At 45.3% G+C, this 15,162-nt stretch overlaps 1 protein-coding gene across 1 annotated transcript in view; it reads left to right on the top strand.

Moving 5' to 3' along the window:
* Positions 1 to 417: 417 nt before the first annotated feature.
* cdh19 (cadherin 19, type 2) overlaps positions 418 to 15,162 on the top strand; it is a gene marked incomplete at its 5' end in the record, with an annotated part of 32,532 nt that continues 17,787 nt past the window's right edge. The window contains 5 exons of the mRNA XM_080020037.1: positions 418 to 681; positions 1,311 to 1,605; positions 5,885 to 6,004; positions 6,516 to 6,683; positions 10,628 to 10,815. Of these exons, the coding sequence (XP_079876163.1) occupies positions 418 to 681; positions 1,311 to 1,605; positions 5,885 to 6,004; positions 6,516 to 6,683; positions 10,628 to 10,815 (1,035 nt within the window). The remainder of the gene's footprint in view (positions 682 to 1,310; positions 1,606 to 5,884; positions 6,005 to 6,515; positions 6,684 to 10,627; positions 10,816 to 15,162) is intronic.

Here is a 15,162-nt window from a genome sequence, read left to right as displayed (position 1 = left end):
TTGTGTTTGATATTTGTCTTTGTTATTCACTTGAGAAGTTTGATCTTTGATTGATGGAGTTATGTGGATTTCTTAACCTGATAAATTAAAAGGGGTTTATGTTATAATAACACAGAGCAATGTGCTTACATAAATTTTTACACTGATCAAAATGCATGTACAATATTTGCACACTTGAATAAATAATTATAAAATGCAAAGACGGTTCTTAACAATATGTTAAGGAGTAGTTTAGGAGACATTTATACAGTCTAACAGTTACAACCATGATGCTGATGTGGCCTAGGGTGAGAATGACTTTGACACCCCTGCTCTACAACATCTTAGGAGGATGGACCAGCAGAACGTCTTCCTGATGACCTTACACCTGGAGTCGTGATCCTGACAAACTTCTGTCCAGGGAAGACGCTCTATACCATGGAGGTCAGAGGGGCGGGGCTTATAATAGGCGCAGGGATCAGCAGAGGGGAGAGGCCAGGCCGGGCCCTATTTGTCTTAGTGGTGACAGTGCTGTGCCTGTTCCCGGGCTGCGTTTGCACATGGCCTCCAGGCTCCGCCCCACCGGGCTCCGCCCCACCGGGCTCCGCCCCCTCTGCCCTGTACCGCCGCCTGAGGAGGGGCTGGATCTGGAAGCAGCTCTTCGTCCCCGAGGAGGACCCCACGCCCCGGGTCATAGGACAGGTAGAGGTGGCCGCTGAGAATACCTTAACACACACACACACATGAACACACACTCATGCATACACACACACACACACACACACACACACACACACACACACACACACACACACACACACACACACACACACACACACACGCACACACACACACACCTTTAACAGCATAGGCACACAGAAACATACACTCTAAGTTGCATACGTTCGTACTATAGGTACACACACACACACACACACACACACACACACACACACAAACATACGTACTAGACACACATGCAACACACACACAGGGTTCAGAAAAGACAAACACACAAACACAGTACAGATGCATGCGGACACACACATAGATACACATGCCCACTTGCGCGCACACACATAAACACACACAAACACACATAAACACATAAACACACTTGAAGGACTTGAAAGAAATCAGACACACACACTGCACACACACACACACACACACACACACACATACACACACACACACACACACACACACATACATACATGCACATACACACATGTACACTATACACACAAACGCACTTGAAGACAATTGAAAGGATGGAGACACACACACACACCAAGGCATCCACCATCTTTTATTTATCTCTCGTCCAGCTCAAGTCGGACTACGACCACGGCGACTCGTCCGTCCGCTACATCCTGTCGGGGGAGGGCGCCGGCGACGCCTTCCAGATCGACGAGTTTTCGGGGGCGATCCGCACACTGCGGCGCCTGGACCGCGAGGCCCGGGCTTCCTACGAGCTGCAGGCCCAGGCGCTGAGCCGCGCCTCAGGGCAGCCGGTGGAGCCGCAGTCCCAGTTCATCATCCAGGTCCAGGACGTCAACGACAACGCACCACGCTTCCTCCACGAGCCCTACAGCTACAGTGTGCCTGAGATGTGTCCCCCAGGTCAGCCCACCATGGCTACTCAACTCTATCTTTACTCTACCTCTACTCTACCTCCACTCTATGCCACACCTCTACTCTGAAGTCCAATAGTCCCAAAATGTACAAATGTCCAAAAGAATAATCCACTGTGATGTCACAGATGAACATCCAATCCCTGATCCGGGACATAACAGATTTTGTCCAAAAGGAAGTGAGCGACAACATGTTGTACTCTATGTACTCTATGTACTCTATGTACTCTATGTACCCTACCACTGTCCACCTGAACTCTACTGTGCCTCTACTTCTACTCTATTCTACCTCTGCTACCCTGTTTCACCATGTTTTTTATAGACTTGGACTCGACTGAAAGACTAAAATCGTAATTTTCGAATTTAATATCAACCTGTAATGAGATATACAGATACCGATTCCATGTTTCATATCCGTCTCAGCTGTTTATGGGATGCACCTTGTGTCCTATCCTGCTCTCCTGTCGCTTTTGATTCACCCTTGCCACCCAAAGTCCACAAATTCACATTCTTTCCGCTTCACTTTCCAGTTGAGCTTGGGCTTTGAACTTGTGTGAAATACAGATTTCTGCAAAGTGTGAAATGTGTGCGTGGGAGTAATGAGCTGCATCCTGCTCTTTTCAGCTCCACACGGTTCACTCATTACAGCAGCCCAGGTCTCCATCAATGCCAGGAGGTTCCACAGACAGGCCTTCACCGTCTCCAGCCTGGTGGACGGAATAATTCTATTTATATATATATACAGTATGTATATACATATATATATATATATATATATATATATATATATATATATATATATAAACCACTGTACAGGACCACTGCATCTCCCTTGGGTTTATACATTTCCAGTATAGCTGTAACTCCAATAACTCACCATCCATTAAGGAAAGTGTTGATGTAGGAATGGCAGAGTTATGCAGGGTGCTATATGTGGGGGTTTTTTTAACCTTCATATCATATCAAGGACGGACATTTTTAGAGGAATTGTGGACGGGCGGATGTTATCGCACTTTCTGGAATCAAGGCGCGGGCGGAGGCCGTTTGAGCTCCTGTGGCTCGGCTGCCGCTCAGGAAGTCTGAAGTATTGCTTTCCTTATCGGAGTTTGGAGCCTTTATAGTCTTTCTTTTTTTTCCCTAAATAATATTATTAAAACTTCCAACCCTCCCCCCTGCACCCCCTCGCACACATGCTTCATGGCCAAACATTACCAAACATTACCAAACATTACCAAACATTAGCAAACATCAGCAAACATTAGCAAACATTTGCAAACATTACCAAACATTACCAAACATTACCAAACACTACCAAACATTACCAAACAGCCTTCTCCTCAAGGCCAGGGACGCAGCCTTCAGGTCGGGAGACCAGGATGCCTACAGCTCTGCCAGATCCAATCTGAGGAAATTAATATCCAGGGCCAAACACAACTACAAGCAAAGGATAGAAGAGCATTTCAACTCATCCGACCCCCGGCCTATGTGGCAAGGCCTACATAAACTCACCAACAAATCCCCATGCAACTCTCCCCACCCTCCTCCACTTCCCTCCCTGACGAGCTGAACCACTTCTACGCTTGATTGGGAAAACAAGGAGGCAGCCTTCAAGTCAGCTGTTTCACCAGACGAGGACACATTCCAATTCTCCACCTCGGAGGTCTGTGACATCCTGAGCAGGGTGAATGCTCGGAAGGCTGCTGGCCCTGATGGAGTCCCCGGACATGTGCTGCGAGCCTGCGCAGAGCAGTTGGCTGGTGTCTTCACTGACATCTTCAATATGTCACTAGCCCAATCAACAGTCCCCCACAGTTTTAAATCTGCCACCCAAAACATATGTTAGAATGCTGTTTATTGACTTTAGTTCTGCCTTCAACACTGAGATCCCCTCCAAGCTAATCTCCAGTCTCAGCCATCTTGGCATCAGCAACTCACTCTGAAACTGGATTATGGACTTCCTCACTAACAGACCCCAGGCTGTTAAATTGGGGAGTCTCTCCTCCTCCACTATCACCCCGAACACTGGCGTGCCGCAGGGTTGTGTGTGGAGCCCTCTGCTCTACTCTCTCTTTACTCACGACTGCGCCCCTGTTTATGATTCCGATGCCATAATGAAGTTCGCAGATGACACCACTGTGGTGGGCCTGATCAGAGATGAGGATGAAACAGCATATAGGGATGAGGTTCAACATCTAACTACGTGGTGTAAAATCAATAACCTGGAACTCAACACCAAGAAGACCAAGGAGATCATTGTGGACTTCAGGAGAACCAGGAACAGGGCACACCCCCCCCCCTCCATATCAGCGGTTCTGAGGTGGAGCGTGTGTCTAGCTTTAAGTTCCTTGGGGTCCAAATCACAGAAAATTGCTCTTGGTCCCTCAACTCCTCCAGTCTGGTGAAGAAGGCGCATCAGCGCCTCCACTTCCTACGGACCCTTAAGAAAGCACAGCTTGTCTTAGGATTCTATCGGACTTCTAACGCTGTACCACTGAGAGCATACCTACAAACTGCATCTCTGTCTGGTACGGTAACTGCAACGTTGCCGACCGCAAGGCACTTCAAAGAGCAGGGAGCTCTGCCCAGAGGACAATTGGCGGTATACTCCCCCCATCCACAACACATGCCATGACCGCCGCTTAAACAAAGCCAAATGCATTGTCAAGGATGACACCACCCTAACCATGGACTTTTCACCCTTCTCCCATCTGGCAAGTGATACAGGAGCCTGCGCTCCCGCACCAGCAGGCTCAAGTACAGCTTCTTTCCAGAGGCTGGAACACTGCTGAATAAACCCCCACCCCCCCTCTAGCACTGGACTTTTAAATGGCTACCTGCTTACCTGTTGTTACCTGATTACCTGTTGTTACCTGCTTACCTGTTGCATCTCACTTTCTGCAATGTTTACCTGTTTACATTTACTGCCTTGCGCTGTATAACTGTTTACACTCACTACTGCACTGTTTCATCAATTGCCCTTGCACTGCTATCACCTAAAAAACTGCACAATACGTTTTTTAACTTAACTTTTTTTTAATTTTTTTTTATTCCATAACCTGACCAAAACCTGCACAATATACATAAATATACTACATATATATAAAGTATTTATATTAAATGTCTATTTATACTCTCTGTACATAATCCCCCTATACTCCTGACAAATCTGTATTTATAACCTTACACTGTTGTACATAATACATCTCTTTTGCCTACATAACTGCACAGAAACACTGTACTCAAATAGCACTTGGTATTTAAATGCTTCTTTTGCACTTCTGGTTAGACGTCAACTGCATTTCATTGATTCTGTACCTGAACCTGCTAGTGACAATAACGTTGAATCTAATCGAACCTAAAAAAAACCATTACCAAACATTAGCAAACATTAGCAAACATTACCATTTCAATTTATATGTAATCTGCTTTTTGTGAAGTATAATATCATGTAATAAATCATGATGCGTTTGACTCTGAACGAGAATTGGAAAATGCTGAGACTCGTGTCCGAGGAAGAGAAGGAGAGAAGGAGAGTAGTGGCTGGAGGATGAACCAGAAAAAGGGGATGAGAGAGAGAGCAAGAGAAAGAGAAGGAATTAGAGAGGGAGATACAAAGGCTAAGATTGGCTGGACATGATGGATCGACAGAGGGAGGGATAGAGGGAGAGAGAGAAGGAGAGAGGGAGCGAGCGAGGGAACTTGAGAGGGAGATAGAAAGGAAGGACTAAACATGACGGATAGACATGAAGACCGAGGGGGGAGAGAGAGAGAGAGAACTAGAGAGGGAGATACAAAGGTGCGGTGAGACATGATGGATAGACATTAAGACGGAGGGGGAGGGAGGGAAGGGGAAATGGAGAGAGAGGTAGAGGGAGAGAGAGAGAGAGAGACAGACGGAGAGAGAGAGAGACAGACGGAGAGAGGGAGAAAGGGAGAGAGGAAAACGGCCAGACATGATGGAGAGACAATAAGACTGCTGAAGACACAAATAGAGAGAGCGAGAGAGAGAGAGAGAGAGAGAGAGAGAGAGAGAGAGGGGGGGAGAGAGGGATGGCGGGGGGCAGGTGGATGGAGAGAGATGTCACAGAAGGACGGAGAGCTTGTCACACACACCTGTGCAGCCTGAGTCTATTGTGAAAGGCCAGCGCTCCCTCCCTCCCTCCCTCCCTCCCTCCCTCCCTCCCTCCCTCCCTCCCTCGATCACTCTCTTCCCCCCCGTGGGGCGGGGGCTGCTGCAGCCCGCGCTGACCCCATGTCGCCCCCCGCAGGCACCACCGTGGCGCAGGTGACGGCGGAAGACGCCGACGACCCGCTGGTGGGAAACAATGCCAAGCTGATCTACTCCACCCTGCAGGGGGAGCCCTACTTCTCCGTGGAGCCCAAGACAGGTCGGGGAAGTTGATTTTTGGGGATGAATGTTTCCTGTGTGTTTATTATTATTATTAAACACACAGTTAATCTGTTATTTATTAATTAGCCTGGAAGGTGGAAAATCCACGGCCAGAAACTCTAAATTCCACTCCGGGATTTGGAGTCACATATGTTTCGCAAACTTGCAAAATCTCCCATTTCGTGCAATTATTTTACTTATATTTTCTATCACTTTGGTATGTTGCCACATCTTAATCATTTGTTGTTGCTTTTGAGGTTTAGCGTATATTTTTCTTGCCTATTTTGTTTTGTTTTGTAAATTGATTTTGTTTAATCACGGTGAATTATAGGATTTTATCTTTACGTTGCTTCTAAATTTTGGCTTTGACTTGAGCTGTTCCCCTGCTTTCATGGCAGCCTGGGCTCACACTGACGTCACCGCCCTGTTCTTCAGCTTCTCATCCAGTCCCTCCCTAAAGAACATCTCTACTATAACTACAACAATACGCAAACGTGTCCTCCGTGCAGGCATCATCGTGACGTCATGGCCCAACATGGACCGCGAGGCCCGGGAGCAGTACCTGGTGGTGGTGCAGGTGAAGGACATGCTGGGGCAGAGCGGAGGCTTCTCCTCCACCACCACCGTCACCATCAACCTCAGCGACGTCAACGACAACGGACCCACCTTCCAGCACCGTGAGGCCGACACTCTGGGGCTCAAACTGGGGCTTAAACGGGGGTTTGGTAAACGAGTGAATAACCACATATACAACTTGTGCAATGAATGAATGGATGAATACATAAAGAAACGAGCAAGCAAACGAATACACGAATCATCCGGGTTCAGGTGTTTACACGACAGCTGCAATGCTCAGAACAGTGTTCGTAACAATGACCTGACGCTCATTGAGCAAATCTCACCTCCACCTCGATGTGCACTGTCCCTTTAAATAGGTGGATGGAGAGAGAGCAGGGGAGATAAAGGGAGAGGTCTGGGGGGAAATGGAGAGAGAGACAGGTGGACTAGGTGGAGGAGAAGGAGTAAGAGTACTGTAAGAGTAAGTAGGACTAAGAGTAAGTAGGAGTAGGAGTAAGTAGGACTAAGAGTAAGTCGACTAAGAGTAAGAGTTAGTAAGAGTAAGTAGGAGTAGAAGTAAAAGCAAGTGTCAGGGTAGGACTTGAAGTAAGAGTAGGACTAGGAGTAGGAGTAATAGTAAGAGTAGGAGTAAGTGTAAGTGTAAGAGTAGGACTTTGAATAAGAGTAGGATTAGGACTAGGAGTAATAGTAAGACTAGGAGTAAGAGTAAGTTTAAGAGTAGCAATACGACTAGGAGTAAGAGTAAGAGAAGGACTTGGAGTAAGAGTAAGTGTAAGAGTAGGGCTTGAAGTAAGTGTATGACTCGGAGCAGGCGTAAGAGTTAGTGTAAGAGTAGGACTTGAAATAAGAGTAGGATTTGGACTAAGAGTAAGCCTCGGACTAGGTTTAGGAGTCAGACTAGGAGTAAGAGTAGGAGTAAGGGGGGGAGTAAGAGTATGACTGGGACTAACACTAGGACGAGGACATAAGTAGGACTATGTTTAAGAGTAAGACTAGAAGTAAGAGTTGTAGTAAGAGGGGGACTAAGAGTAAGACTAGGACTAGCACTAGGACTAGGCCATAAGTAAGACTGGGACTATGTTTAAGAGTAAGACTAGAAGTAAGACTAGGAGTAAGAGGGGGACTAAGAGTAAGACTAGGACTAGCACTAGGACTAGGTTTAAGAGTAAGGCTGGGAGTAAGTGTAGGACTAGGACTAGCACTAGGACTAGAACTAGGACTAAGAGTAGGACTAGGACTAGAATAAGCACTATGACTAGGAGTAAGAGTAGGACTAGGACTAGAACAAGCACTAGGAGTAGGACTAAGAGTAGGACTAGGACTAAGAGTAAGAGTAGGACTAGAACGAGCGCTAGGAGTAGGACTAGAACGAGCACTAGGAGTAGGACTAAGAGTAAGAGCAGGACTAGGACTAGGACTAAGAATAGGACTAGGAGTAAGAGTATGACTAGGATTAGGAGTAGGAGTAGGACTAGGACTAGGAGGAAGAGTAGGACTAGGACTGTGAGTAGTCAAGCCGTTGCTATCCGTGGGTATCACGCTGATAAAGCCAGTATCCAGCCCGGATCCTGTTGGGGACGATCAGCTGTAGCTACGACCTTGGTATCCAGAGCGACCTCCTCGTGGAGGCCTGCTTCTCCACCCGGCCGATGGAGGCCGCTGAGATCCATCCATGCAGATCCTTACAATCTGACCGTGAGGCGACCGTGGGGTTGACTGTTTACAGCTGAGTGGGAACAGTTGGATGACAGATACATTCTGCCTGTGCACTGTCCTCATGATTCGGCCTGGAGAGAGAGACAGAGAGAGAGAGAGACAGAGAGAGTGAGAGACAGAGAGAGAGAGAGACAGAGAGAGAGACAGAGAGAGAGAGAGACAGAGAGAGAGAGAGACAGAGAGAGTGAGAGACAGACAGACGGAGACAGAGAGAGAGAGAGGCGGAAGAACAACAACATGGATTTGTTTGCATGTGTGCATGTGCGCTGCTGCTGCTGCTGCTGCTGCTGCTGCTGCTGCTGCTGCTGCTGCTGCTGCTGCTGCTGCTGCTGCTGCTGCTGCTGCTGCTGCTGCTGCTGCTGCTGCTGCTGCTGCTGCTGCTGCTGCTGCTGCTGCTGCTGCTGCTGCTGCTGCTGCTGCTGCTGCTGCTGCTGCTGCTACTGCTGCTGCTGCTGGATGGATTTAGTCGCTTTACTTGAATGGACATTTGTCATGACCTTTGGGAACAGAACCTACAACCCTCTCCCGAACCAACGCCCGGGGAGGAAATCAATCCCACACAAATGAGGAAAAAAAAGCAAGGGATGAGTAGTGGAAACCGTGAACGCAGAGGGATCTCCACACCCAAACATGTCCTGTGGCAGTCACAAAACTCTGCCACCACACCTTGTTGTGTCACAAAACAGCACCACTGCATTTTATCACTTGGGGGTTGTTTTCTGGCTGCTCCAGTGTCTGTTCTATTCTATAATAATATACATTTATGCTAAATTGCGTAACTGTCAGAATGTGAATCGGGTTGTTTATTATTCAATTATTATGAATATCATTAACGTTAATGATGTTCATTGTACATGGGCAACTTGTCTTGATTATGGGTTATTTTTTACGTTCATTTTTTTTCAAATAATAATTGTGTATTGAATATTTTTTTCAAGATTCTTTTGGAATTTCTATTTGATCTATTTTTTTATTTTTAGGTTCATATTTATTGCCCATTTTTTACCTATGCATTGTGTATTTTATAGGTTTATTTCACAGATTTCTTAAATTTGTAGGTTTTTATATCTATTTGTAATTACTGATTATCTTGAGGTTTGTATATATATATATATATATATATATATATATATATTTATATATATTTAACATTTTCATCGGATACTAACTCTGGCACGAGACCGTGTTATGTCACAAAACAGCACCACTGCATTATATCATGTGGGGGGTTGTGGGGGGTCTTGGGGGGATGTGGGGGGTCGTGGGGGGTCGTGGGGGGTTGTGGGGGGTCTTGGGGGGATGTGGGGGGTCGTGGGGGGTTGTGGGGGGTCGTGGGGGGTTGTGGGGGGGTGTGGGGCGTCGTGGGGGGATGTGGGGGGTGAGCATCTGGCTGCTCGCGCCCCCCCCCGGCACTCATCCAGTGCAGTCGCTCGGAGACACAATCACATTTCCTTATCTTCTTATTAGAGTTTGGGGCCGAGGATTATGTTGCCGTGGCTACAACTTATCTCGGCGTCGCTCAGATCGACCCTCCACCACAATGTTCTCCCTCCACCCTCTTATCGACATGGCCGACCCCACCGACACCCTCACACCCCCGCCGGGCGGCTTACTCTCCGAACATCATTTGTTTTGAGATGGGATTAAACAGCATTTCTGTTGCGCTGCGGCTGCGTCTGTGCACAGAAATGATATCAATGAATTGTCATTTATTATTATTCCTGGGAAACCAACAGTATTTCACTTCTACCAGACGATGATCCAGTGTCATGTGAGATATGTACACTGACAATAAAATAGGAAATCTTAACAAGATGAGGAATATTGTAAATACACACTCAAAACTATTTAGTTTTCAATTGAAGGTATATTTACTGTCTGGGGTTGTGTGTGTTTACGACTAAAAGGAAGTGTTTCCTACAGTATAATAATAATAATTCACTTTTAAGTGAGCGTCAGACTCCGAAAGATGGAGTTTGAAAACGTCTTCACTTATATATGTGAAAATTCAGTGGAAATTCAAAATAAATAAATAAATGTTATATATATATATATATATATATATATATATATAATTTATTTATTAATTTTGAATTTCCATTTGCTTTGGCAATGTAATAAATTGAATGAATGAACAGACACTGAATTGAGTGAGTTTTCATCCTGAAAAGCCTCTCCACAGTCCCCCTGACAGTACCGTGTGCTGGTTATCACCGTATAACGGCCTTCAAACCCCAGAGGACATTCTTTACCGTAACTCCCGACAGGTGTTTCAATGCTGTGGCAACATGCTGGTGTTTACTGTCTGGTGCTGTTTGTCCCGCAGACCAGTACACCTTCGCCGTCCCCGAAAACGCGGCAGTGGGCACCACGGTGGGACGGATCCGGGCCGAGGACGGGGACGTGGGCGTCAACGCCCGGATGAACTACAGCCTGCAGGACCTGGAGGAGAGCGCCACCTTCAGCATCCACACAGACCCCGCCACGCAGGAAGGCGTGGTCCTGCTGGTCAAGGTCTGTATTCTGTTGTCCTACACCATTGTTCTCCTGACCGCTAGTGTGCCGTGAAAACGTTTGCAGTCCCACTCAAAAAACATAAATTATGGAAACTTGCGCTTGTGTTGCAAGATCCAAATTGCAAGGCTGCACTAGTCGATGTAGTTGATGAATCCCAGCAGAACAGCAGCTCTGTGTTCGTCAGAACAAGCTTCACTCTGAAAGTGAGGAGCATCAGTAGAATAAAAGGCTGGACTCAGTCGTTGCATTTGTGCAGCCTCTGGTTGATTTGGTTCAGTCGTGTTCCGCTACTTCACCACAACAACTCCCACAAGAATCATCAGAGCTTAAATCAGTCACATTCAATTTGAATCATACCAAACCCCTTTGGCTTTTTTGCCTTGGACTTTCATTTAGTCCTCGGAAATTATTTTGAGCTAATGAGTCGAAGATCAACTCTTTTGCTGGAGTGACTCCAGACGTCACTCATTCAAAATATTTTCTCGCTATGAATGAATCATATGCGCGTCTGCATCAGGAGTCAGCTGTCGTCACCATAAGAACAGCTGTTGTCACCATAAGACCAGCTGTCGTCACCATAACAACAGCTGTAGTCACCATAAGAACAGCTGTCGTCACCATAAGAACAGCTTTAGTCACCATGAGAACAGCTGTAGTCACCATAAGAACAGCTGTCGTCACCATAAGAACAGCTGTAGTCACCATAACAACAGCTTTAGTCACCATAACAACAGCTGTAGTCACCATAACAACAGCTGTAGTCACCATAACAACAGCTGTCGTCACCATGAGAACAGCTGTAGTCACCATAACAACAGCTGTAGTCACCATAACAACAGCTGTAGTCACCATAACAACAGCTGTAGTCACCATAAGAACAGCTGTCGTCACCATAAGAACAGCTGTCGTCACCATAAGAACAGCTGTTGTCACCATAAGACCAGCTGTCGTCACCATAACAACAGCTGTAGTCACCATAAGAACAGCTGTCGTCACCATAAGAACAGCTTTAGTCACCATGAGAACAGCTGTAGTCACCATAAGAACAGCTGTCGTCACCATAAGAACAGCTGTAGTCACCATAACAACAGCTTTAGTCACCATAACAACAGCTGTAGTCACCATAACAACAGCTGTAGTCACCATAACAACAGCTGTCGTCACCATGAGAACAGCTGTAGTCACCATAAGAACAGCTTTAGTCACCATAACAACAGCTGTAGTCACCATAACAACAGCTGTAGTCACCATAAGAACAGTTGTACGTGTTGGGGATATTTCCCAGATTCAATGTGATTTTTTCAAATTTTACATAGATACAGTAGATAGATTGATGGATAGATAGACAGACAATCCCACTCACATTAGCTTAGAACACATACACTCGCACACCAATCCTACTCCGAACAACACTCCACCGGACCAGGGTCTGCGGGGCAGGAGGTGTGCGAGTGATTCAGGTTCGACTTGCCTGAAGGACTCGCAACCCCACCCTCGACGGGGTGACATGGAGGTGCCCCGCGCTGGGCACATGCCGCTACGTGTTTGGGCACTTGGCGCTCACGCCAGGCAGGGCGACTGGTCGGCTGCGGTGGGGCGGGCCTCCCCCTTGTGCGGGGCGTGGGTGGGCACGGGGGTCCTGCCGGCTCGCCTGCGGGGCAGACTGCTCGGGGGGGGGTGTCGGTCTGTCGCTCTGGGGCCAGGATCCAGACCTGCGGTCCGTGCCTGGCGCCCGAGGCCTGGGTTCTGTGCCGGTGGCTGCGTCTTGTGCCTGCACCTGGGGGTTGGTTGTATGTGTGGGCCCCTGGGGTGCGGCGTCTGTGGAGTTTGGGGGGCTTCAAGGCCACTTCCGCTGCTTGGAGGCGCCATGACATAATACCGACCTTCTACACCAGAACCAATGGGGATAAGTCATGTACACTCACTGGTGGACACACACACACACACACACACACACCCCAGCAGCCTCCTGGTTGCATCATTCTCTTTTTCTCCCTCATTTGCTGTCATAACTATGACAGGAAGAGGCCACGTGACCAGTAGTAGTTCCAGTTTTCATGGAAACGAATTCACTGTTTTTAATCCATGTTGTCGTCCAATGTTGATGTTTTTGTGTACATGTTGTTTGTTTCTATGTTTATGTTTTTCCATGTACATGTTGTTTGTTTCTATGTTTATTTGTCTCACCTGTGGTGATTCCCCCTCTTGAAGTAGTGATCAGTTAAAACATGGTAAGATGGTTCTCCAAAGAGGTGGTTGGTGGTGGTTGTTTAATATTAAGCTGTGCTCTGCTCGTCCACAGCTCGTCACAGGACAGAGTTATTGCAGCAGTTGTTGATGATTAAAGAATGAATAAATAGTTTCATTGCAGGTTGACAAGTTGAACTCCACTGGCAACTAACTCTGTCCTAGATGCAATGGAACAAATACTGTGTTGTATGTCCAGCATGCTGACAGCACAGGTTAAATAAATACAAAAAAGATAGATAGACAGACAGATGGATGGGCGGATGGATGGATAGATAGATAGATAGATAGATAGACAGACAGACAGACAGACAAACAGACAGACAGACAGACAGCTAGGTAGATAGATGATAGATAATAGATGGATAGACAGACAGACGATAGACTGACAGACAGACAGATGGTAGACGGACAAACCTTATCCATATAAAAATGTTTCTTGTCATTTGGGAATCGTGATCTTTCCAGTTTGAGCCCTTCAGCTTGAGGTGGTTTCATGATTCTTTCTTTTTGTTTTCTTTCTTTGCTTTGGACTCTTTGGGGAAAGGGCGCCAGCGGCAGGTTGAGAGTGTCAGTAATTTGGGCAGCGTGTGCTGTTTCCATGGTTTTTAATCAGAGCTGCAGCGTTACACAAAGCATGGCGCTCGCAGCGGGAGGTTCATTGACTTGGACTTTTCATCCGTTTTCCGAGTCTCAAACACAGAATAGTAATAATAATCAATTTGAGGCACAAATTGGCAAAGCATCGCTTCCAAAAGATTTTTTTTTACTCAAAGCATCTTTTGATTTCTTACAATAAAAATCAGTATAAATGTCAAGAGGGTCAAATTTCCAGTGTTATTTGTGAGCGTACATCCAATAATACGCTGCTCTGATATGAATTGCCTGTTTGTTCAAGTTCAAGTTGAAGTTCAAGAGGTTTATTCGTCACATACATATACATATTTATACATATACATACTTTCATACATATATGCAGTGAAATGTAATGCAACGCACCCGGTGATAAAAACACAATATCTCCTAGCGAAATATTTCTTTCTAATAGACCAACTAACTGACTCCTAAAACGTAATACAGTAAGTTGAATACTAATAGAATAAAATAAAAATATATAGAATAAAATAAAATACAATAAAATAAAATGAAATTAAATTCAAGATTCAAGATTCAAGATTTTTATTTGTCACATACATATACATACTTCCATACATATATGCAGTGAAATGTAATGCAACGCACCCGGTGATAGCACACAATATGTCCTAGGAAAAAGTACAAAAATAAAATAAAATAAAAAGTAGAAAATTCCTTTCTAATAGACCGACTAACTGACTCCTAAAACGTAATACAGTAAGTGGAATACTTACTTAAATGTAATAGATAAAGGGAATAGGCTTATATATATGGAATAGGCAATTATGTATATACAGATATGTGCATTAAAGTGGCATGTCAATAAAGTGAGGTAGTGTTTGTGGGATAATACAGCACAGTATACAACAGTACGGCGCAACAATACGGCATCACGAACAACCCTGAACAGTGATACAGTATGCGGTACAGTATGCTACATACAGTACAGTAAAGTATATAATAATATTATTTTGTTATAAATAATTATAATAAATATAATAAATTAAATGAAACAAAATATATAATATATGTATGTATAAACATATTACATAATACATTTTATAAGTATATATATAAAATATAATAATATTATATTCACATGTATGTCATACAATTTTTTGTATACTAATTGAACTGTCTAGTGGTGAAAGAAGTACGTCTTAGACCTGTTACTTAAGTACAAATACTCTCAAAATTAAAATTACTCGCTCACTGTTACAGACAGTGAGAGAGTGGCAGATAGATATTATTATTACTTTTTTTTATTTTTTGATTTCTTACCTGTGCTGTCAGCATGCTGGACATACAACACAGAGTATTTGTTCCATTGCATCTCGGACAGAGTTAGTTGCCAGTGGAGTTCAACTTGTCAACCTGCAATGAAACTATTTATTCATTCTTTAATCATCAACAACTGCTGCAATAACTCTGTCCTGTGACGAGCTGTGGACGAGCAGAGCA

The sequence above is a fragment of the Zeus faber genome, assembly GCF_960531495.2.
Source record: "Zeus faber genome assembly, chromosome: 19".
In the NCBI taxonomy this organism is placed as follows: domain Eukaryota; kingdom Metazoa; phylum Chordata; class Actinopteri; order Zeiformes; family Zeidae; genus Zeus; species Zeus faber.
This window is presented reverse-complemented; position numbering and strand designations above follow the sequence as displayed.